Genomic DNA, 26,439 nt, shown 5'->3' on the forward strand with positions numbered 1-26,439 from the left:
CTAAAGGTTGATAAACTCAATCCCCGGTGCCGTCTGAGTGCAGATAAGAGCAGCAGACTGTGCAACCACTGCTGAGCAGCTCGCTGGGACTGCTGGGACTCTCTGAGCTTCGGAGCAGGGAAAGTTTGATAGAAGCATTGCTTGTAAAAACCTGAGAGAGATTAGCACTAATGAGCTGTGACTTGCTTGCGGAGAGAGTGGACTGTTAATGATGCCTTGTTGTTCTGCTGCTTCTCGCACATACTTAATGCTCACATCTTTATGCACTGAGGGTTTTTGGGGGTTTTTTTTGGTGTGAGCATCATTCCCCTGCCTCTGTTCACCCTGATTTTCTGTTTTCAGCTGCCTTTAATAAAACTGCATCTACATTCATTCATATTAGACAGCTGGAGTCACAGATACCTGAGGATGTTGCAGGGAAATTGCTTTAAAAAAGAAAAAGAGGCAGCGGGATTAGAGAAGGCTCTGAAAGCCAAACACAGTGTGAGACAGCGAGCTTCATAAACGCGGCTTTGTCCCTTTTCACCTTCAACATCCACGCCTCAGTGTTTTCTCCAAATATGATCAATTATTGATGGGGGAAACCAGCATGAAGGAGGCTGTCAGGGTGCATTTTTCTCTTTGCTGCACGATGAGGGGGAAACCGTATTTTGGGACAAAGTGTAAGTGGGTCCATGCTGTGAGAGTGGAAGAATAAAATTATATATGCATAAGAAGGGATGGAAGAAAAGCCGTCCCTCGACAATTTACTGGAAACAAAGAGTCCAAAATTTAATAAAAGGTAAAAGCAGAGATGAGGATATAAACAGGGAAGCTGAGTCAGAGAGCAATAAAAGAAGACGCTGAGCACCGAGGGAAAAGGAAATGATGAGTGCGAGCTTGGACTACTTATAAAATGTCCTCCACATCGTTCAAGGGCCCGCTCCGAGAGCCCATTAAAACAGAAGCTGACTACTCTGTTGACATTTTGTGATTTGGATGTAAAAAATGATGTGGAGGCAAAGAAAGAAAAAAACGAAAGGTGCTCGGGCAGTGAGGACAGCAGTGAGAAGCATCTGAGTGTTTTTCGTTCTGTTTCTTCCTCTTGATGTTTTGCCGGTTATTTATTTTCTCCATTATCTCAGTTTTTCACAGACCCCTGTGCCAGCAGCCCCTGTCTCCATGGAAACTGCAGCCAGCGCAACGGCAGCGAGGAGGGGGAGCAGGCCTACACCTGCGAGTGCGCCGAAGGCTACGAGGGGGAGAGGTGCGATCAGGTCCTGCTGGACCTGCCGGCCACAGACTGGGACCCCGCCACCCCCTCCGCTCCTGAGCTGGCCACCCCAGTCGCCTCCACGACCACAGCCGCCACTCAGCCGCCGCAACCGACCACCGTCCCCACCACCACAACGCCGCCTCCTCCCACCCTGCAGCCATGGCAACCCAAACCTGGGCAGAGGTTGCTGGTAGTGCCGTGGGAGGCAGACAGGGTGAGATAAATTTAAGCTGCTGTAGAGCTTAAATTTAAAAAAAGTACAAAGATTTCATGCTGTGTGGCGATGCGTGTGTGTTTCAGGTGACCGAGGGTCTGCACTGTGTGAGTCCTGAGCTTTGTGAGCTGACATCAGGAACTCTGACTCTGTCTCTGGAGGTGCCTGAAGAGACGGCTGTAAAGTAAGAGTACCATCAAGTACCTTTTATAACTCATTGCTGTCCCCTTAGAGCAAGCTCTGATCAACCAGAACCACAGCCCGCAGGGCGAGCTCTACCTGTGGGGCCTTGTTTATTCATCTCGCTCTGTTTCCGCTGTATCTGTCTGGTTTCTTTTAACTACTCGAGAGATGCCGTTTGCTCAGCAGACAGAATGACAGCTTAATTAAATTTTCCCAATAGAGATTCAGAGACCAAATAAACTTGCTTGGGAATACGAACCCGGAACATGTTTGTGTACATGAGAGCTTCTGTAAATTCAATAAACGCACACATTCATCCAACTGAAATAACATCGATAGCAAAAAGACAGTTTGACACCAGTATTGTGTTTTAATCATGTGTTGTTGCTGCTAAATTACTCCAGACTAATATTAACACAGGGACTACGATTTCTTTCTTTCTTTCGGTAAACCAGACTTTAAAGGGCTTTGGAGGTTAGCCCTTTAAAGTCTGAGCTGTAAAATAATGGCCAGAAAATTCAGATTTTTTTGAAAATGGAGTGTTTATTGAACCTTCTGCCTTTTTTTCATACCTTGGTTCATGTGATGAGTGGGTATAAGTGGGTCAAAACCCTGTTAAGGGATTACCACTATGGTTTAAATACCTGGGACTCTCCATCTTTCAGTTTTAGAGGTGACGAAACTTAAGATGAGAAACATCTTCCTGAAACTTAAAGAAGTCCAGTGCTTTCTTTCCAAGCTCCTTAGACTCCCATAACGTGGACAACTGAGAACCTACACAGACGAAATAGCGCTGATTTTAAATAAACTAGTTTTCAACTAATCGTGAAGACACTGCTTCTGTCTGCTCAGCTGTGGCATGCACTACACTGCATGTAATACACACATGAGAGTACGAGAGTGTTGCGAACACTGGAGCTGGAGATGCTCTGCTCAACAAACCATGTGATGACATAATTTCAGAGTTCCCTAAGGATAGTCTTTTGCTTTTTATGCTGTGAAAAAAGTCTGTTTCATATCAGTGCTCTATCTGTGATAGGCCACTGTCAGCCAATAATATTGACAAATGTCTCAGGCATGCTCTGATGGAAACACCTGTTTGTGTGCAGTGCTTTGGAATGATTAGTCTTCTTCGATCCATCGTGGGGGAGGGCTTCAGCATATCCCAGCTATCACAGGCCGTGTAGACAGGTGGTCAAAGTATTTTGTAGTGGTGCTATAATGGGAAAAAAACTCCTGATAAAGGGGTTTGAGCTGTATGTATCCTAAATCAGCTATTTTCCTGCCCTCATAATTCAGAGTGCTTAGCAGTCTAGTTGTAGCAGCAGTAATTTTTTATGTTTTTTCTGATACTTACAACTCTTTCATTTACAACCAGGAAAATTTCCCATCTCAGCTTTTTGTAATTACCGCGTGAACAACATGACATGAACTTGTGGCATTAGCTCAGTGATGTGGAAATGCCCTCAGGAGAGAGTGTTGTGGGGAAAACTTTCACCTACAAGTGGCCAGCGATAGCTTTTCACCTCTGTGTTATGTGAGCACACAAACACCAGAATCGAGCTTAAAAAACCATCTCAGCAAAATTAGCTCAGCTCTTTGGCTCCTAATCAGCAAGAGGAACAACAAAGCACGCTGTCCGGTATATCGGGCGCATAATTATCATCAAGATACATTAAAATAGATTCTACTTTGTGCAGCCTTTCATCTGCATACTTGCATGCAGAAACTTTCCTTGGAAACCGAACACAGCTCAAAGATTTTTAAGCTAATTGCCTCCCACTTGAATCCCCTCGTGACTCGGCTCTTGCACGTAAGACTTTGGCGTTACGTGACTGAAAGTGCGTTCTGTATTTTCGGAGCTTGTTTGCTCGCAAACTTTCTTCCTCTTGCTCAGTAAATAAGGGTCAGTGAATTATGCTGAAGGAATGGTCAAGGTGAATGCTGGGGGTCCTTTATGTAGAACCTCCTTACATATTGCAGGCACGACTCGGGCCCCTCATCACGACCGCAGAGCTGCGAGTTAATCAACTGCTGCTGCTTTGTTTTCATACTGTATAATTGCACATGACATCTGAACGCACGCCCAGATGCAGGCAGTGAAGGGCACTCTTACAAACCTGACGCACCGCACTTAGGAATGAAGCAGCAATCCCAAAGTGGCATCGATTTAGAGATGCTGATAGTATGATGATGAAGCTTCAGATCCCAGAGAAGCCGGAGAGAGTAGCTGTCATGTCTCTAAACAGACGTGCGTACGCTGAACCTGAGTATCACTCGCAAGACTATGAACTGTTTTAATGCAAGCGCTTTGAATTAATAATAATCACTCTAGGTCACAATTATTCACTGGCCACGAAAAATGAGACAAATGCCAACATGAAGTCGAACAAAGCCTTACACACTCCCGACACGCATGAGTGTAGAGCATTCAAATGCAGGACTAGCTGTCAGATATCACCGGGCACATTTTCATTAAAAAACCCCCGGATATCTCGACTCCTCATGTTGCGCCTCAGGCTGAAGCGAAGGAAAACTCATTTCAGCTACAAGCAGCCCGTCCACCATCTTATTACTGCAGTCACTGCTCGTAGCTTCACCTCCAGGCTCAGCCCCCCTCTTTGCCGCAGCGCTGTGGGACAGCCATCGTATTGATTCATCCAACCTGCCCTCGCTCCTCAGCTCAAACCTACAATATATCCTTATGGACCACAAAGTGTGCCTGGCAGATTTCTTTTTAAAAGCAAAATTGGCTTACTTAAGCAGTTCTGTCCTCTTTTGAATAATAAATTTAGTGCTGTGTAAAAGTCTTAGTCTTTAGTGATGTTTAAAAATAGTTTTCCAGGTTTTCTGAAGGTCTTTTTTTGGGCATTGTACGGTGGCCCTGAGAGGCCAAACAGACAGCAACTTAAGAAAACACCAGCAATAAGAAAGCACACAAAACACAACGGAAACAGGAAAAAAGAAAACAGAAATAGGAAAAAACAGATCTCAAAAAGCACAAGGGAAGTGTTTCTGGGGAGACAATAACCCGATGGACCAGTTGCAGGAACCAAAATATGCTAAGGATTTTGCTGGGAGACACTTAAAAGAAGTGGAGGATTTATCGTTTTTGTGAGGAAAGAAAAGATGAGATGTAAGTGTGTTAGCCTGACTGTTAGCCTAAAAATCTGTCATCAGTATTATGTGAGTCATGATAAAACACGCCTACCATGTTTTGGGTTCCTGCAACTGGTCCCTCGAGTTATTGTCTCCCCAGAAACACTTCCCCCTTTTTTTTGTTGTTGACCTATTTCTGTTTTCGTTTTTTCTATTTCCGTTTTGTTTTGTATGCTTTGGCAGCATTTTTCTTATTGCTGGTGTAGAATTGGCTGCTTTTTACTAGATTTCAGTCCACTTTATGTACCTGACCATTTTCAGAGGAGTGTTAAGCCACTTAAAACTCATGAATCATTCAAGCCCCAAAAGGCACCTAATTCGAGGTATATCTTGTGTCTACAAAGAACCAGTTTTTAATTGTATCTTTAAGTGCTTTGTTACTAGCAGCCTGTCATAAAACACGCAGCAAAAAATGCCAAATACAGCACAGTTTGACAGGCATAAGATAAAATATTTGCACCGGTAAGGTGAGAGTTGTTAGTTGGATACCTGGCATAGTATGGCGTCTATCCTTAAGAAATCTGAGGAAACTGGAGAGTGGAAGACAAAAGAAAAGGTATCTACAGCAGATGAACAGAATCTGAAAGTCATGTCCTTAAGACAGGAAAAAATCCAGCAAAGCGACCAACAAGACCCGAGAGATGCATCTGAGCCTTCAGTTGATCATCTACTGTTCACTGAAGCCTCATCAGAAATGGTCTCAGTGGAATATTGGCTGTCAAGAAGTTATTCTTAAGGAAGGGAAACAGGGAGAAAAGACTGACGCATGCCAAATTACACAAGAATTGGACTGAAAATCAGTGACAAGAAGTCTGATGGAGCGACGAATCCAAATGAGCAATCATAAGGATGTATGGAGGAGATGAGGAGACAGGTACAGCAGTGAGTGTCTGCAACCATCTGTCATGGTTTGGGGCTGCGTTTCAGCCTGTGGTGTTGTGGATCTTGTCAAAACGATGGAAATACAGAATAAACACAGAAAAGTAGCATCACTTGCAGCAATTTGCTTTTTCTTCATAACAATGATCCCAAACATGCTGCCAAAGCACACCTGGATAGAAAAACACTGAATGAAACACTGCGTGTCATGGATTGGTCTCCCCAGAGCCCGGACATCAACATTAGTGAAGCAGTGTGGGGTCATCTTGACAGAGAACAGAACAAACAGCAGAAACATCCAAAGAAGAGCTTTGGATGTCCTTCAGGAAGCCTGGAGAACTATTCCTGAAGACTACTTTATAAGGAAGTTGGACTAAGAGAGTTCAGACTGGTTATTAAATATTGAGCTTATTAGAATTGTATAAACTCTGTTTATGCCTCATATACTGTATTGCCAAGAACACTTACACTTGTTATAATAAGTCCCTGCACCTATTTCCCATGACGGGCTGGCTCAGTATGTTTACACAGCACTACAAATATCAGTCTTTAATTCTGAATAATTTATTACCATTTTATATTTTTTCATGCCAGCAAAGTTGACTCTGATTTTTTATGTTTTAGTAATGAATCAAACAGCTTGTTACAAACACTCCTGTGTGCTTATTTGTCACGCCAGGCACATCCTGTATCTGTCATTTTTTTATCCTAATTTCTCTGTAAATCTGTTTCATCTGTGGCTGAGTGTATGAAAAGCACACAGAGGTAATAATAACAATTACTGCTCTTATAAGTAACAAGCGTTCATTAGAACAGATACGTGACGGCGGGAGCTGAGAGCGTAATCAGATTGATTTTTGTTTTTGTTAATATTGGATGGATTAGGTGTGGGAGTGGGGTTAGAGGGCTTCTCAATTGCATTTAAACAAGAGGAAGCTCATTGAAGCTGCTGCCTCTCACAACCCCCAGTGACAGATTTCACTCTGCTCTGCGTGGTGATCCAGCTCGGCTCAGCTCGGCTTGGCTCTGCTCTTTACTGTCTCTTCAGCAAGCAGCTGGTGGAGCTCGGCGTCTCTGGCATGAAACATGGCGCGCATTGTTCTTCTCGCTCTGCCCAGAGGGATTAGATCATCCTGCTGGCAGCACGATCCCCAGAACAGTAGGCCTCCAGATACGGGATTTACCCTCATGGTCCGTGTTGGCTGTGGCTTTGGTAGCAGTGAGAGATGGACTGAGCTCTGTAAATAATACTTTGTCTCATCGATATCATTTGGGTTGCTGATCTTGGCCTCTGCATAGACATTAATTTGGAATTGCTCAATAATAGGTTTGTCTAAATAAGAGACCAAAGAGATCATTTTGGTGTCACTGGTATTTTTATGTGACTTATGTTTGAATTATGTGGTCTGCAGAGACCTCCGTGTCCCCGGGGGTCTATTTAATGGCTCAGTGTGAATGATGGATGCCAGCAACACTGATTGTATTTCACAACTCTATTCACAAGATTCACAGTGTTTCCACAAGAAGCATCAACCTCTCTGGCAGTCATTACTCACAGACCTGACTATGATCCCAGCTTGGACTCACCAACAGGAGGACAGTACTTTAATCATCGGGTACGCCGCACAAAATGTCCTTCGGTACAAAAACTGACTGACTGTTGAGCTGCTGTCGACCATGACGTGTGCACACGGGATGATATTTCACCAAACTTCTTCTTTTGAATAAAATAATCATTAGCAGAAGCAGGCAGCTTCACATAGAAGATTCATTCATGTGTCTAATATTTCAAGCTGACATGCTGACATTTTAAAAAGGTTCATGGCTGGCAAGATGGATTAGACCCTCGCTAGGTATACAGTAGCAAAAGCGTGCACTACGTGGATTGTGTTTGAGCACTGAGTCTTGAATTTTCTTGTGCAACCTATGATTTACACACTGAAGGCTGTAAGCGTTCGTCACGAGCTGGGAAAGCAGCCTCATCATACTTGATTCCCTTCCTGTCTCTGCTCCAAACAGGGTCGTGGTGAATGCCAGTGGAGCTCCCGTGCTGTGGCGAGTGAACGAAGAGGGTTTCCTCCGTTCGTCCATTTTGAACGGCACCACCATGTGGTTCCTGCAGACCCCGGATGGACTGGTGGTGCCAGACCACTTGCTTCCCCTGGGACAGAACTACTTCCTGAGTAAGCCTCTGGTGTCCTGGTACTTTTTAATAATGCCTTTTGGGAAATATTAGCATGCAAACACAGGAAACTACAATAGTGGACATGTGCCAAACATCAGCATGTTAGCATTTAGCTCTTTGAGGCAACCAGCCCTGAGCTGTATTTCTGGACACAGAAGCCAAGAATCTGGATTTGTCTTTACTTAAAGGCATCAAAATTAAACAGCCTTGAGAAGAACAGAGGATTTAGTTTGTTATGAATAATTTCTTTAAAAAAGCTGGTAAATCCGGTTTGAGTATGTTTGGCTCAGATTGCATAGAAAATATAGGCATACGGTGCTTAACAAATTTATTCGACCAGCTGCCATAAAATCAAGAAAACACTTTTTTAAAATTGAAAATGATGTTGTTATTTTTTAAGCAAATATTAAACTGAATTCATGTTTTCAAATCCAAATTTGAGCAGAAACACTGCAAATGAATTAGGCGCAACACTCGACCACTAAAAACAAATGTTCAGGAACACAAGTAAACGGATGCAGTTTGGCATCTTAATCAAAAATAATATCGCACTTGTACTATTTTTCTGCTTTTTTTGGTAAAAACATTTAATTTGAACATTTCTAACCACAATGATTATAGATATTATAGATTAACGAGCTTGTGCTTATTGGCGGATTAACCATGACAGAAACATAACAAACAAGAGCTCAACTCCTCCTGAAGGACAGGGCCTATATCAAATCTGTGATGTCAGCATTGGTAATATAAAAATCTAGTGTAGCGAATTAATTAATGTCAAAATATAAAGTTAAAGAGCTCAATGCCCCCCTAGTGACTAATATATTGGTTCAAAGTTTGGAGATGATCCAATAGAAACTAAGATTTTTCCCTAATTCGTGTGACTCTGGCCCTTGACCCTTAACCTCGAAGCACTACATACTAAAACTGCCTATTTTATTAACTTTGCCGATATGATTGCAGCAGAATTAGTTGAAACCTTTAGCTTCTATAGGCTGTAAAGATTTTAAGATTCGAGTGTGTTGTACAGCGGTCTCCGTGCCCTGTCATATGATACATTACTTGATATGGTTTCTGGAATTTCGTTTTCAAGGTCGACTTTGACCTTGCTGCCTGAGAATGAAGGCCAAGGTCAAATGTTTAGCCCACCTAGGTACTCGTGTCCCCCAAGGCTTGGTGTATTGTTGTGAAGTTTGAGGATGATCTATAAAAAAATTGTGGGAAATATAAATAGATAGTCCCTCGATGACTCCAAACCAGCCATAACTTTATTAAAACTAGATACATATTTACAGAGAATCGTGTGTTTTTTTAATTATTTAATGTGTATGGCAGTTCATCCAACAACCACAGAAAAGCTGAATTTGAAACATTGTCAAGAAGCTCCAAATAGATCATTTACAGCCGAGCCAAGAACATCAGAGGATTAATGAATTTAAATAAGTTGTAATTGCGACGTTTATTCTTCAGTGTCATCGGGGGAAAATAACATAACATTTGCATATGTGAGTCAGAATGTTTTATTTGCATACCGAACAGACATTTATGCTGATATTCCATCTGTGTTTTAATACCGAGCTTCACACGGGCAGTTTTTGAGTATTCACAGAGTGGTGCCAAAAAACCATGGCGTGAGCTGCAGCGGGTGCCGCCGGGGGTTAATTGGAGCCTCGCTCCTTTGACTGAAGGGCTGGCTGACCCCTGCGTGTGCTCTACATACCTGATGCTGTTTCGCTACTCTTCCCGGCTGCTGACCTTGACACGTCTGGTAACTCGGTGGCAGCTTCACCGGAGAGAGACGGAGGGAGGGAGAAAGAGAAGGACACGGTGGCGGTGGCAATGACACTGGGGAGTTAAATCAGAGAGAAGAGAGGATGAGGAAGGATGGAAGAAGGAGAAAGAAGAGTTAGATAAGGAGGGAGCAAGGGAGGAAAGGAGACAACAAAGAAAGGGATTAGAGGAAAGGATAAAGGGGCGTGAAGGAGGCGTGAATGAAGGACAATTTGTGGGAGAAGGATGAAGACGCAGGCGGTATCGCATTTATTGAATAAAAATGCTTGCAACAAAACCAAACTCACATCTACGCATGATTTTAAGCGTGCTGCATGTTTCCCTGCAAGATCAGGGGACAGGAGGAAAGACACAGGCACCCATCTACACATGGGATGGAAGTGCCATGTTTGTGGCCATGTGCTTTCCTCGCAGTTTAAAAGCGCAATGACTGCGCAGGTCCGACTTTCAGTGTCATTGTGCTGATGATGGTTCGGTCGGGGATGACGGAGGAACACGCGTCGTTTTATCAGGGCTCCGATTGGCCGAGGAGCTTGCATCATCGCTGTCGTCACCGGTGTTGCTCCAAAAGAATGGCAGGTGATATCCACTACGAAGCTATTTTTATCCGAGTGCCCGCGAAGCTGTCAGCTTTGATTGAACCTATAATACGACATGTTCTACATTTATAGATCCAGAGATGGGGAGAGACAAAGACAGAGAGGCACAGTCTCTATTTTGGTCACTGTAATGAACTGAATCCATCAATTCTTTTATTACCACTTAAGTTTTATGCAGTTTTGGGGCAGCGGTGTGTACTTTTACTAAAGCATTGTTAAATGAAAGCTGTGTGCGGCTGCTGCAGGCCGATGTTTGATGATTCACTCAACATGCTAAAAGGCTAAAAATACAGCTGAGCGCTAGGCGAGAAAAGAGAAGGGCTTGCCAACAATTCATCCTCTGGGGACCAGGAATCCTTTTAAAAACTCTCCAAAAGGTGTTGCGATATTTATAAATGAAGAGCCGTGTCTGAAAATAGAAAAAGAAAGTACATCTTCAGACTGCTGTATGGTTAAAAACTCCACCACCGAGTCCAATTATCCATCCAAATTATCCATCACATATTACTGTACTTGTTGTATAAATGAGCAGATTACACACTCTCTTGTGGCAGGTGTGATTCGCGTTGGCGCTCCCACGGCCCCGGAGGTCACGCTCCGTCTCAACCTGACGGTGAAGGCCAGCAGCTGTGTGGAGCCCGGCAGCAGCTTCAGTGACCCTCAGTGCTCCGGAAAAGGCAAATGCATCACCCAACCCTCTGAGGTGAGAACGTTTCTTTTCTTCACCCGAGAACACATTTCAGTGCTCGCTGATACAAGAAGCTACTTTCAGCAGTCAGTATGTGACTAAAATGAAGAATCCTTGCTTTAATTCAAAGGGTTTTTACAAATTAAAGCCTTTTTTATGCACAGCCCTCCAATAGGTTCACGTTTTATGGGACAAACTAGCATAAATTAGTGAAATAAATAAAGGTAGCACCGCTGAATGGGCACGCTCATTGCTTTAGTTTTAGCAATCTCTTTATTGCTTTCTAACATCTAAAACATGCAACTTCCAAAAAAGCTGAATTCCCATTATCATCATCATCAGAGATGCATTATTGTGCTCTGTTTTGATCACTGAAATTTAATAGCTGGAAGAACAAACACTGCGGTGCTATTTTTGATTTATGCAGGCCTGTTTTAATTATCCGTTGCTCATAGTTAAAAATGGATCCACTGAGCCCCAACATTCACGTACCGAACCAAAAAAAGATGTAGCGGTTGGTTGTGCCTCTTAAGCGTGAATGAAAGTGTAGAGAGGGAGGTGTTGGAGAGGTCATCTCACCGTGTCTGGTTTTGTGCCGTTTCTTCTGTTTTCCCTCGTTAGCTGAGAAAACCAAACTGTGTCACCGCTGCTCATAATTGCATTGTTGTGTCGCTGAATTATTTCACAATCTGCGATCTCATTATTACTGTTTCACAAGTTTTTCCTCCCTCCTGCCGTTTCGCCGTTAGGGCTCCCTGATTTGACGCGTGAAATCTGTGTGCTGTCGCTTTTTTGCAGAGCACCTTCTTCTGCGAGTGCGAAGACGGCTACACCGGGATTTTTTGTGAGGAATATGACGCCTGCCACCACCGACCTTGTCGCAACAACGGCACCTGCACTGACATCAGGCAGGGGGGTGAAGGACGCAACTTCACGTGCACCTGTCAACCAGGTGTGTGTGGTGAACTTGTTCTCATTCCAGAGCGTCAGATATTGCTGCTTGGAGGCGGATGCTTGTGCTCGTGATTTTCACTCACTGAGTTGTTTTGTTTTCATTCACTTTTTTCACCAAAGCTGACTTTGCAAGGTTAAGAAAAGATTGTGTTTTGGGTTAAAACTCACAGCATTAACCCTTTTGTGTGTGGCCTATCACACTATCAGTGTTTTTATGCCATATCGTGTGGTTTTACTTTCAGTGCTGTTTTTGAGATAGACTGTTTGAACATCTCAATTCAGGTTTATTTATATAGTGCCAAATTACAACACCATTTGTCTCAAGGTGCTTTATATTGCAGTGTCAAGATACAGTACTCTGAAGAAAGCTCAAACAATGAGCAACACGTGGTAAGGATGTTGGTAAGGAACAACTCCCTGAAAAGAGAAAAAAGAGAAAATAGAGAGATGGGACAAAAGGGAGGGAGAAGGTAAATTAATGATCTGTTCAAATGGTGAATAAAGGTGGTAAATGGAAAGAAGTGCTCAGTGCATCACATCAAGTCCTGCATCAGTCTGAGCCTATAGCAGCATACCAAGAGGGTTCAGGGTCACCTGATCCAGCACTAACTATAAGCTTTATCAAACAGGAAAGTTTTAGGGATAATTTTGAAAGTAGAGAGGGTGTCTGTCTCCCGAATCCAAACTGGGAACTGGTGCTACAAAATACTCGTCTCCCATTCTATGGGCAGGGATAGCTCAGTAGGTAAAGTGGTCGCCCCATGATCGGAAGGTCGGCGGTTCGAATCCACTTAACGGCTACCCTGAGGTACCCCTGAGCAAGGTACCGTCCCTACACACTGCTCCCCGGGCGCCTGCTTAGTGGGCTGCCCACTGCTTCACTGAGTGAATGGGTCAAATGCAGAGAAAAAACAAGTAATTTCCCCATGGGGATCAATAAAGTATCCATTATCATTATTATTATTATTATTACTTATAGAAACTCTACACAAGTAAGCCTGCAGTCTGAGAGTGCAGTGCTTTATTTGGACAATATGGTACTATGAAAATCTGTAAGATATAATAGGGCCAGAATATTCAAGATCTTGTATGTGAGGAGAAGGATTTTAAATTCAATTCTGGATTTTGCAGGGAGTCAATTAAGACTCTCTCTTTTTAGACCCTGTCAGGACTCTCACTGCAACATTTTGCATTAACTGAAGGCTGTAATAAATTACAGTTGTCCAGCCAATGAGTGATAAATGCATGAAGTAGCTTTTCAGCAGCACCCGGAGACAGAGATGGAAAAAGAAAAGCACACCCACATATTTCTTTAAAATGCAAATTAAAGGACGTACATTCCTCACAGTGTTACTGGAGGCCAAGGTAATGCAATCCAAAGTAAGTATCAGCTAGACACCATGTTTCTAAGAGCTTTTGGGCCGAGTACAATAACCTCAGTTTTATTTGAATTTAGAAACAGAAAATTTCATCCAGGCCTTTATACCTTTAGGACATCTGGCTTGATGGATAAATATAGCTGGGTGTCATCTGCATAGCAATGGAAATGTATGCAATGTTTTCTTGTAATGTATAAAAACTAGAAATTTAAAAAGTAGTGGTCCCAGTATGCTTTTGTATTTGAAGAAGATTCCCCATTCACATATTTTGGAACCTGACTGTGTTGTCTTGGCTGGGAGGTGAGAGCTTCTTTCATTAAGAAAATGTCTGAATAAAAAGAGCAGCAGAGAGTAGCCTGAACTTTTGATCTTGTCAGATTTATTTTGAGACGGGAACTGGAAAAAAAGACCCTGTGGTAGGAAGGTAAATGTCACAGGTGACTACTGATTGCCAGTCACTTCTCATTAGCATGTTGTGCTAACGAGCCCTCTGTGAGCATCTGTTTTGAAAAAAATTAAGAAAGCGGAAACAGACAGCAAACACCACCGTCTTTACTAGGTGGCTCAGGTGGTCTTGCTGACATTATTCTTTAATTAGAAACCAAATTAGGCACAACTCTGAGCAGCCACTCTTAATAATATTAAATATTACTACGATCATGCTGTAGTTAGGCGTTGTTAGGTGGTTGCTAGACAATGTGATGACATCATAATATAACATGCCTAAATTGCGTTTACATTAGGTGTCATTACAGTAAAATTAATATCAGGCTTTTTTAATAAGGTGTTGTAAGTGCACAAAGGCTACAAATGTGTCAATTTAGCCAGCTGGTAGGTTGTTGCTAGGCAAGATGATGACATCTTAATGTATCATGCATCCCTCAAGTTACGTGGATATTCATTATTTAGTTATTACCCTAAAGTGAAAATCATGTTATAGATGGCATTACAGCCTGTTGTTAGGTGGTTGCCAGGCTGGTAACATAATAATCATGATATCTGATGTAGATAAAGACTCTCAGGGGTGTAAGGTGTACCTGTGTGCCATTTTTGGCTGTTGAACTGATTGTGTGGGAGCAATTTGCAGGCAAACAGAGATTTCATGTATTGGAATAAAACAGCTAAAAGGTCAAGAGTAATAACACAAATGTAATAACACAGTACTTAATTAGCAATCCAACAATCTAACATTGAAAGCAAATCATTTCCAGCTTTTCCATGTATTCATCACTTTAGTCTTCTGCAGATGTATAAATATTTATATATCACATCCTTGTATGATAACAATACACAGAATGTTAACTCCAGCAAAAGCAGTGTGATCATAAACCTCGTGTCTCTCAGGTTATGAAGGAGAGCGTTGCCAGTTGTTGGTCGATCACTGCGTCTCCCAGCCCTGCAAGAATGGAGCCACTTGTTTCAGCAGCCTGGCCGGGCCCAGGTGTTACTGTCCCGAAGGTAGGAAGCCCGTTATCGCATGCTAGAACCAATCGTGTGCCGTAAGTGAATCAGAAGGAATGAGTGAAGCTGCCAGAAATGAGTGGTCTGTGTGCTTGAGATTGCCAAGAAACCTCACAGCTTATGGTGTTTGTGTGCCTTTGTGAAAAAGAAGGAAAAAGAGAGAAATCTGTAGAAATACGTGTGCCGCAGTAGTGTGTGCAGCTTTTAGCTGTTATCATAGACGCTGCGTGTGCGTGCGTGTGCATGTGTGAGAGTATCTGTGCCACTGACATGCTTAATTTGAGCCCTCCTCCTCTATTTTAATTAGTCTTCATAGCCCAATTGACCTAAAACCTGTGGCCACAAAGCAGTTGTCAAAACAGCATTTCTCAACACTGCGGTTTCCAGTATGTACACAGACTGTGAAAATATTAGCCGACCGTGGACATCAACATGTGAATAAAGAGAGCCTTGAGTGAAAATTGTTTTGTTGTTCCAGGGATAAATCCCAGCAGTCAGTTCATTCTCAGTCTGGAGGAGGCCTCACACACATTATCAGTCTACAGCTGCCTAAGGAGCAAGGTCTCCAGAGAGGAAAGGAATTCATAATCCACTGCTTTTATGAATGTTGTCTTAAGATTAAAGCAATATTGGTGAAAGCTCAGTCAAGAACTGTGCCAAAGCAGTCACTGTGCTGAGATTTTGTGAAGGGAGAGGTTTGAAAAAACTTCATGCTGCATCTGAATTTTGACTTGTAGACAAGTTTGTTGCCACATGTTGTGTAACCTTAGAAACGAATTCAAAGTAGCGACAAAGGAAAAACTGCATATTTTACACACAAATCTCAGTTCGGGAAAGGTGATAGATTTCACACTGCAACAGCACCTGGTTGTTGGAACAAATGCAAAAATAATGGCAGAGAAAATCAGTAACAGCCTGGAAAAAAAATGTTCCACCCACACAAACTCAAAATGACAAATCCATAGAAAAGGGTGTTTCATTACAGGCCATGATTTCTAACAAGGGATTAATCAATATCTCAGTAATCATTCAGAACTACAACACCTGCTCACACACTGCATGAGCAAATATTCTGCTTTTCATAAGGTAGCAGGTGGGGGTCAAATTGAGAAGTGCTTGCAGGGCTCAAAGATGACCCCACGATGTCTTATTATCTGTATGTCAGAAACTTTAATGTCTTTTGTTTTTTTTAAGTGTGTTTGAAAACTAGGGAAGACTTCAATTCAAAGAATTCAGTTCAAATGTATTTATACAGCAACAAACTACAACAACAGTTGCCTCAAGGCTTAAGGAAGGAGATCCTTAATAACAGTGTTAAACTGCTGTGTCAAACATAAGGCCCAGGGGCCAAAATCGGCCCAGCAGAGACTATGATCCAGCCCACTCGACAGCTTTGCAACAAGTGAAGGACGGCATGAGTTTTAAATATTTAACTATATTTATTACATATTATTCAATATTATTACCTTCCTGTTTTATAGGTATTTAAAATAAAAATTTCTGTAAATGACCAAAAACGATCTGTTTTATAGTTAAATGACATTCTGGGCAATGAGTTACCAGAACTTGTTCCAAAATTTTATACATTTATTTTTTACAGTTTATGCCCAAAGAGTCATTGGGACAGACTTCATTCTTTTACTATCACAGCATTTCTTTGTTATGCAGAAAATATACTGCTGAAATTGCACTTTATTTTCTAATACCAACATATCTTAGGGATTAAGTGTGCAGTTAAACTTCTTCATACCGATAGACCGGGGGGATTCACTGGTCTGGCTTACTTGAGATCAAAGTGGGCTGTATGTGGACCACGGTGTGAGTGAGTTTGACATTCTCAGGTGTAAAACCTCTGAGTAAGAAATCATCAAAGGCTTTTATTCACAACTCATGGAGGTGGAAAAAAAATGTATTCCACCTGTTTCAAATTGTTATAAACCCAACAAACAGCTGTTACTGGCTTCCTATGACAGCCAGCTGGTGCCGTCTTGCACCTTCTAGCAGGTGAAAAACAGAACAAGTCAGAATGGCACTACATGCAAAGAGTCCATACAAACATTTCCTTGGTGAAAGTTATCTGATTTCTGCCAACTCCACCATTCTCACACAGATTTTAGTTGCTCTTTCAAACTGGAAACACTCCACCTATGTCGATGCAGGAACACCGCACAGTTAAATGAATTGACAACAGCCTACTGCGCCTTGTAGCTGGGGGAAAAGTTTGCCTACTGGTAATATCAATGGCAGTGATAACAGCTGATAACAACCATTTAATGGACCGATAACACTGGCTTTCCAGCTTTTCTTCTCTCTCTCTCTCTTTTTGGGAGCCAGTAGAGCAGAAACGCTCTGCAATCCATGATAAATGAGACACTCTGTATTTATTATTTTTCTCCACTGGCAAAGAAGTACAAGCAAAATTAAACAGCCAAATTGGCACATGCAGAGGATGCGTGTTCATGTTTTTAAATGCTGCTTAGAGCACAGATAGGATCTCTTCCCATATAAGTTTTCTTTCAGTGTCTGCACAGACACAAGCAATAAGTAAAAGGATGGGAGGCATGACAACTCCAGTAGCTGTCATCAGAGATGCATCAGCTTTGGGATCAATAGGGCAAATACGACAACATGAGCTGCATTTTGATTTGCTCGATTCGCCTCACAGGGAAACAAGATATTCTCATCCCTGTTTGTTTTTCCTACCGGCAGCATTTGACAAAAACAAATTTTCAGAGAGAATTTGAGCCAAGAAACAGCCAAACTGGTGTTTGAGATCTCTATCCACTGGTTTTTATTGGTTTTAACCCACAGTTTTTACTGCAATCAGCATCATGTTATCAAAAATATCTCTACATTTTTCCAATCTATACCTGCTTTTCGACTCATAATAACACAAAGTATGTACTTAGTTCCAGCTGCAGCACTTTCTCTGATGTAGAAGTCATAAGGGTTCACTTGCAATTTTCAGTTTTCAGTATAGCACCAAATTGCAATAATACTTGCCGCAAGCAGGGGCGGATCTACTGTGATGGCATGGGGTGGCATGTCCCAACCTAAAAATAATCTGTTGCCACTCCTAGTGTCACTCTAGCTTTGCATATGACAACATTGTTTATTAAAATAACCTAGCATTAAGAGTTTGAGCCTCGCTACAATTAACATTGAATACATGAAAACATCGCCCACAGGTTGATATAGATTTATTTTTTGTTTTAAGCAGCAATCGACCCTTGATTGTGCCAGAGTACATTTTAAATCAACACCAGGGACATTTCAGATCAACACAGGTGGTTGATTGTTACAGTCTGGAAATGAATGAACGTGTGTGTGTAATAACCCAATAACTCATGAAAAATGATGTTTACATTTTTGGAGAAAATGTTTTCATGATAGTGCAGGTTTCTGACATTTTGTGTAAATTTAAGCATGTGACACTTTAATTATTTGTAATAAAAAGAGCGTTAGACGTGTTAGAAGAGTTAGACTTGTGTTTCTAACACGAGTTATAACACGTTGTGTAGCTTTCTGGATTTTAAACTTACTGGGCTACACACTTATTTATTATATAGGCTAGAACAGTACATAAAATCAAAAAATATTACATTATTCATGTAACTGAAATGTCTAATTATTTGGGTTAAAGTCAATAAGAAAGTTACAGACTATGTTTATATGAAACGTGTATACATGCTGTATTTAATGTATTTTAACCACATATACATATACAGTCTGAAAGAAGGCCTCACACACATTATCAGTCTACAGCTGCCTAAGGAGCAAGGTCACCAGTGAGGAAAGGAATTCACAATCCACTGCTTTTATGAATGTTTTCTTAAGATTAAAGCATATGCGTAAAGTAATAGCTTTGATATCCATGCCACCCTCAGATCTGCCCCTGGCCTCAAAGTACCTTATATTGTAGGTAAAGATTAATACAGAAAAAAACAACAATTGACAAGCATTTGACAACAGTGTGAAAGAAAAACTCCCTTCTAAGAGGAAGAAGCTCAACCATAATTTCTCCTGAAAACAGTGACTTCCAAAAAATCTATCGTCCCTATTTTATTGCTATATTTTAGTGTGTTTAAATTTGTGTGGTCAGAAGCAGAGAGTTTAATAAACAATGAACCAGGTGTCCAGGTTTGCAGCCCAGTCTTACTAAGTGTCCTTACCTACCTGCTTCATCATTTCCCTGTCACATGGCCATAAAGAAAAAACAAATCTTCAGTCCTGACTGGCAGATAACAACCTGTAGACTGTGGATCATGACAGCAATCATGCCTAATTTACAGGGAATGTCTTGGGTTGTTTTTTGTGCATGTTAGTATCAGTTGGAGATTTATTATCTGGACAGAAATTGCAAATTTTCAAATGTTTTGAAATGAAAATCTAGTTGTTTGGACGTAGCCTTGTTTTAAGGCAGACTTTGAGAAGAAGAATGCAGGAAATTTAACTTTGATCCAAAGTGCTGGAAAAGTCAAACCTGTAGGTCTCATGTTTAATCTGAATTTCATGTGTAAGTAGGCCATGTTTCGCACTCTGAATCCTCAACAGAGACAACCACCGTCATATTAACTTCTTCTCACTTACACACACCGACAGAAAAGTGTGAAGTGTGAACGCCAGCACTGTGGCTGCCTCCAGCCAAAAGTAGAAGGGTGGAGGAGTGAGCAGGCTAGCTAAATTTATACTGTTAACTTCTGGCAGTTTGAATGCTGGCAGCAGGAACGAACAGACTCCTCTCTGTCAGCTGGGACCTATGTCACAGTGTAGTTGTGCCTCTTTAGATAAATGTACGTGTTACCGAAAAAATAAAAGCTGAACCAGACAAAGAGAGAAATGAAGCTCAAGTTCTTAAATGGAGCTAATATGTTAAATACGAAGGAAAGCGGGGGGATTAAACCACAGCAGAACAAATGCAAATCAGGAAATTAAATTTATGTGTGTGTTCGGTATCAGCGGCGCTTTTGGAACTGTATGAGAGAAACGGGGAAAGGAAGATGAGATGAGGGGGCTTGGAAGAAGTCAGAGGACCAAAGAAAGGAAGGGATGAAGCAGAAAGAGAAGGAGGCAGCAAAGGGAAGAAGAGCTGTGGTGATATTTTCCCTGCCTGCTCCTGATTGCTCCTGTCCGCTCTGCTGAATGATAAATGTCCTGCTCACACGGTGAAATAAAGTCTTGCAGATCAATGGATGCTTCAGAGAGATCTCTTCATTAGTTCAATTGAGTGTGCACTCTGGTGCAGTCAGCACAGGGAGTTACTACGCTGTGAATCAGAGGACCAAGACATACAAAGAAAAGGTATGTGCGTAGAGACTGTGTCTTTCTGCTCTCTGCAGCACAATGGTGGTTCTCATGGGAGGTGAACACGGAGGAGGAGGAGGAGGAGGAGGAGGAGGAGGAGAAGGGGTGACGGGAGGAGGTTATTTTTAGAATCGGAAGATAGGTGAAAGAGGCAGAGGCTCACAAGATAATGAGAGGAGGCGAAGAAGAAACACGTGAGGCACATCAGCAAATGAGATCATGGATGTGCACAGGACAGAGCCCCCATACAAACACGGAGGAGCATGACGGAAACAGACTCAGCCCCTTCAGAGATGCTGGTGTAGCATTATAGATGTCCCTGTCAACACAATATTTCGGTGTGCGTTAAGGTGCTGTCACTCTGTTTTTTTGGTGACCTGACTAAGGAAGAGGGACTGATGAAAGAACATTTTGAGTCAAACCATTTGCTCTCTCTTTCTTTCTGAGGATATTATAGAAAACAAGCCATTAATCAGGCTTCAAGGTGTAATTTAACATTTTTCTGAATATGCTGAATTGCTTCTTTGAGGACAACTGTTGGGCAAGTTACTTTGAAAAAGTAATTAATTATATTTACTAGTTACTTCTTCAAAAAAGTAACTGAGTTAGTAACTGAGTTACAAGATTCTAAAAGTAATTAATTGAAAAGTAACTATTGCGTTACTTTAAAAAAAGTTTTTTAACTACTTTCCTCTACATTTCACCTTTAAAAACTATTTACTTTGCCTTGTTTCGTATCATCCTTTAGTTTACAGTTATGTTTTCATTTTGACACACTGTATTAACACAATTGATCTAAATTCAGACAAAAAACATAAAAGTTGAAAAAGTTATATTTTTTACTGTAACAACCACAAACATGTTTAGGGAATCATATTTCATAACTTTAAATGCAAATATAAATTGTCAATTTTAAAATCATATGCACAAGTTTTGCAAACAACAAAGTTATTTGCAGCCATTTACCTTTTACCCATTTTTTAAATAACCATTCAAACTATTTACAGAACAATCAGCTGTTCTGCATTCAGTAAGATGCCACACAAATTATTTGTGCCACTCCAAAAAAATAATTTCTGTCCACTATAAAGGAGAACATCACAGCCTGATACCTGCAGGTCTGACAGCAGCAGGTGTATCACTCCTGTTTCTACCTGGAGACAGCAGTCGCCTCATTGTTCTGACACACAACACAAACCTATCCACAACACTACACACTAACTACACAAGACAACACATTAACTACACACTCCAAACATGCTAAACGTCACAAATTTCTCAAAACTCGCTCTCTTTTTTTCTGCTGTCCTTCTTTCTTTCTCTCTCTCTCTCTCTCTCTCTCTCTCTCTCTCTCTCTCGTGCCATCACTCCTAAAACTTTCCCCTCTTCCTAAACAACCAAATGTCATGTCGCCACATCATTTTTTGTTTGGTCGACATTTTTCCACAAACACGAACGGGCTGTTTTTTGTTTTTTTTTATTATTTTTTGGTCATAAGCAGAGAGTGATTGCTGCGCTGTCCTTAGACAGTAAACGTGGCGAAACTATTGAGGAAAAAACGCTGTGTATATATTTTTATCATGACTCTGGTTTTACGAGGCTTATCAACACAATTTAAAAACTGGTATATATCACCTTGTTGCTTTGTCTTGAAGTGGTCATGTGATTGGCTTACCACGACTACTTTATTCTTCCTCAGTCAAACAGCAGCACTCATGCAATTGTTTTGCCCCCTTAGCTCCAGGTGTTGTGCCAAAAAGTGATCGTCTGCCAGAAAGTGATTGCTGCCCGCGGGAGCGCGTTCTCGATTACTTACATAGACAGCTGCTTCCATGCAACTGATATAAGGTGCAGCAAGCTAAAGACAGCTGCAACCGTCTGTTTGTTGAAAAATAGTAGTGCGACCGCACCACATTTTCCTGTTAGTAACGGTAACGACGTTGTAACGATAGAAATAGTAATTAGTTAGATTACTCGTTACTGAAAAAAGTAACGCCGTTAGTAACGCCGTTATTCCCATCACTGTTGAGTACTGATTCTGCAGCATCAAAACTGTTTTGTATTGATCATTGCATACAGGTGCTGTTTCTTTTTTCAGTCACATTGAGTAGATACAGTTAAATTATTGCATTCTAATTTACACTCACTGGCCACTTTATTAGGTGCACATTTTCAGGTGGTCATTAATGCAAATACCTAATCATGAAATCACATTGCACCAGCTCAATGTGTTTAGGCATTTAGACATGGTCGAGACAACCTGCTGGAGTTCAAACTGCTGATCTACTGGGATTTTCACACGCAACCATTTACAATTCACAACGAGAGAAAAAAAGAGACATAAAAGAGAAAATCTCTATTTAGCAGCGTTTCTCTGAGAGAAAATGTCAGAGGCCAGGAGAGTGGCCATACTGCTATAAGTTGATAGGAAGGCAACATTAACTCAAAGAACCAATCACTGCAACCAGCGTATGCAGAAGAGTGTCTTTGAATGTGCATCATGTCAAACTTTGAAGCAGTTGACCTGCACCAGCAGAAGACCACACCAGCTAACAGCTAACAGCAGGAAACTGAGGCTACAGTTCACACATGCTGAGAACATTGGAAAAATGTTGGTGTGATAATGAGTCTTAATTTCTGCTTTAACCCCCAAAGTGTAGGGTCAGAATTTAACATACACAACATGAACGCATAGATCCTGCCTTGTATCAAAGGTTCAGGTGTAATAGTGTGCTGGATACTTTCTTGGCACAGTTTGGACCCCTTCGTTCCAACTGACCACAGTTTAAATATCACAGCCTACCTGAGTTTTGTTGCTGACCATGTCCATTCCTTTATAACGACAGTATACCCATCTACTGATGGCTGCTTCCAGCAGGATAGCTCACCATGTCAGAAAGCTCAAATAATCTCAGTCTGGTTTCTTGAACATGACAATGAGTTCGCTGTACTTAGATGGTCTCTACAGTCACCAGATCTCAACCCATGGGGTGTGGTGGAATGGGAGATTAGCATAATGGATATGCAACCGAAAAATCAGCATCAAGTGTGTGAGGCTGTCATGTCAATATAAAATACACTGAAGGCACAATGGGCTCTTGTCAGGTACTAGCAAAGTGTACCAAACAAAGTGGCCAGTGAGTATATAAAGTCTGAATTAGTTTAACTTTCTCCTGAGCATTTTCTCTATTAGACCTACCACATATCATACAAATACTGCCCTTTGTTTGTTCTGTTTGAGGAGTGTTAGCTTAGCTTAGCAGAAAGCTAGCACTGGAAAACGGCTAGCGTAAATCCCTCCAACCACTGAGACACACTGCCATTAAAAAAAGTTTGATCTTTTTTACTGAAACATTTAAAACATAGTTTTACACTGACAGAGTTGTGTTACAAAAGAATTAGACTTGAAAACATTAAAAGCACATATATAATTCAAACTAGTTTTTCTACATATGTAATGTTTAATGTGTTCTTAATTTATGATGTATTCAGTGACGCAAATAAACAGGACCTGGCTTTGTGTTTCCTCCGTGTGTAGTTTTAAAGGTAAATTGACTGTTTACTGACTTTAGCTTCACTCCCTCTTTTGACAAAAAAGTAATCCGGTGTGTTTTCTTGCATACTAAACTTTTCTTTTCAGTAAATAATAGCATGTAATCTTAAACTGCGCGCACTTAAATTATATAACCATACGTACCAAATGCACAATTTAAGAAGTGAAATAACTGCGTCAGAAAAATGCTTTTAAGTCTAAAACATTACAGGAGTATAATATAACCAGGACTGTTTAATGCACTCCTGCATTACTTACTGTGGTTTTCTTGCATGATAAATGTCTTTATTTATTTATTTATTTATTGCTTTAGGGAAAGCATTTGACTTCATCCTATTGTCCTGCTCTGTACATATTTTTGGTTGCTGGTGCTTTGTCATCATATTTAATACACCGTATGCAGCATGAATAATTGAAGCACATCCCTTTAGTTAGTGGTTATAAATGCAATAAAGTTCACTCAAAGAAAATAAAAACAAAACTTATGATCCCCTTTAACTGTAGAGGAGTTTCTTTTATCCCATTAACATTTTTCTGCAAAGTTCCATTTGCATTAAGAAGCGGCTTCAGTGGGCAGTTGAGTGGGTGCAATTTTATGCCAAAGTAGATGCCACATATTGGATTGCAACACCCGCCTTGCATAAACACAGCCCCTGCTGTGTCACCCACTGTTGAAAGCAGGTTCATCTGAATCCCAAAGCTTTCCCTTCAAAACTAACAATTTACCAGTAATAGCGCAGCTGTATGCTTTAAGCCTCTCCTTCCAGCAAATTAAGGATATTTGCTCCCTCTCTGCCCTCTCACAGGTTACCAGGGTGCTACATGTGAGCAGAAGGTGGACCCGTGTGCCTCCAGCCCCTGTCACAATAACGGGACATGCTACGCCCAGGGCCCCGGCCCCCTGGGGTTTGGATGTAGCTGCACAGCAGGGTTCACAGGACCCACCTGCGCCCAGCTGGTGGACTTCTGTGCCCTGAACCCCTGCGCTCACGGGGTCTGCCGCAGCGTGGGAAACAGCTACAGGTGTCTTTGCGTGCCAGGTAAGCTTATAGTTAACATAAAAGGGCTCGGTCTACTTAAACTAAAAGAGTTTTATGACATCTATGAATCCTCAGATAGTTTTACTTGTTATGTGAGGAGTGGAGGTAATTCTTTTAAATGATCTGATTAAAAATTAAACCAAATCAGCTACAAAGGCTGAATTAAACTGCACCAGAAATATAATAGGCTGATTCATACAAGTAGAAAAGTTGAAACTCTGTTTACTTAAAAGCCTGAAACCTCTGAGAGTAGAGTGGGGAGTAGAGTGAAGCTGGACTTTTTATTTTTAAATAAAACTACATGTCCACTGAGTTCCTGGACCGATGAGATTTTGACTGATGTCACTGAGAAATTCACATTTTAAGAGCCTTCATGAAACCTCTTGAATCCTTACTTTGATCAATCTCCACTCTGTATCTGGATTTACCACCAGCACATTAAACTTTGTAATAAGTAAAAGGATGGTGACTTGTAGTCCTGGCTTAGACTCAGGTGTGTTTAAATGTCATCTGCCCCAACGATGAGTGTTTTTTTTAGACGATAGCACGGCGCTGCTGGTGCTGAGGCCTCACTGATTAAATCAATTGAGTGGAATGATGACTTGTCATTATCTATTGTCTTGCAATTACCTTGCTAGGATGGAGAAAATGATGACTTTCCCAATGGCCCATCAACATAATTTGACACTTTGCCCCTGCTTCTCACTGTTTATACACGCTGTCAGTCAAATGTACAGAGGAGTAACCATCTCAGTGTCATATTTTATGCTCCCATTCACGCTCCTTTCACACGGCTAATCTAGTTCCTGTCTCTTTGGAAGAATGGCAGAAAGCAATTAGAGCTTAAAGTGGATCTATTTGGAGCTGATTTCCTGCTCCGTATATGTGATTCACAGACCTAAACTGATAGGAGCAGCTCGTCGCTCTGTCTGAAACACGCTGTTTTAGCTCTTCTTCCTTTAAGTTTACTTTATTCTGATTGGCTGCCCCTCACAAATAAAAGGTTTAAACAGCAGGTAGGTGGGGCTTCTGTATCTGAGACGACCATTTTAACTATATCACCTCTGTGTGATTCACACTGAGTCAAGATAAAACGGTTGAAAACAAGAGTTTAAGTAGTCTGGAGATTTCCACCTGTACACACGCTGACCTCAATATTTGAGATTTTAGCCCTTTTAATATTAGAATCCATTGTTGTAACAAAATATGTCTGCCACAAAATAAGGAAGAGCAAATGGTCCGCTTTGACCCTTTAAAGTCTAAACCCTGAAATAATCGCCAGAAAATTGTATTTTGTGACAATGGAACTTTTCATTAATTTAATATGAATTTGAATATATGACTTTTAATTCCTATTATATTTGCCACATTCATTTTTGCAGCATATTTATTGCTTAAAAATGTAGTGTGGAATTTATTTATTTTAATAAATACATATAAATCACACTGATAATGTAGAAGTGGAAAACTCACAGAAACTGTATGCGTGCATCAAATATGATACATTAAGCATTAGGGGCTAAGATTATGTTTGTTTTCTTATGTTAATGTCATTTTTTGTGAAAGCGCCTGACATTTCAGTACAAAGAGTTTTAAAATTTACATTTTGGTGTCTTTTTTTAAATTCCTGAAACGAAGCAGTATCAATGTTGAGCAGCAAGACTTGGATTTGTAATAATGCCTTCTTATTTCATGTTCTTCCCTTTTATTCAAACGGCTCTTACTGTGCTCTGAGGCAGAGCGGGCGCCCACTTCTTTTCAATTATTGCGACACCACCTGCATATTTTTCTATTT

General features: G+C 41.1%; 1 protein-coding gene across 1 annotated transcript in view; it reads left to right on the forward strand.

Annotated features, from left to right (window-relative positions):
* dner (delta/notch-like EGF repeat containing) overlaps positions 1-26,439 on the forward strand; it is a 72,141-nt gene that overhangs the window by 37,524 nt on the left and 8,178 nt on the right. The window contains exons 2-8 of the mRNA XM_004561402.5: positions 1,125-1,469; positions 1,556-1,653; positions 7,710-7,873; positions 10,820-10,968; positions 11,752-11,905; positions 14,631-14,744; positions 24,411-24,644. Coding sequence (XP_004561459.3) covers positions 1,125-1,469; positions 1,556-1,653; positions 7,710-7,873; positions 10,820-10,968; positions 11,752-11,905; positions 14,631-14,744; positions 24,411-24,644 — 1,258 coding nt within the window. The remainder of the gene's footprint in view (positions 1-1,124; positions 1,470-1,555; positions 1,654-7,709; positions 7,874-10,819; positions 10,969-11,751; positions 11,906-14,630; positions 14,745-24,410; positions 24,645-26,439) is intronic.

The sequence above is a fragment of the Maylandia zebra genome, linkage group LG14 (assembly GCF_041146795.1).
Source record: "Maylandia zebra isolate NMK-2024a linkage group LG14, Mzebra_GT3a, whole genome shotgun sequence".
Lineage (NCBI taxonomy): Eukaryota > Metazoa > Chordata > Actinopteri > Cichliformes > Cichlidae > Maylandia > Maylandia zebra.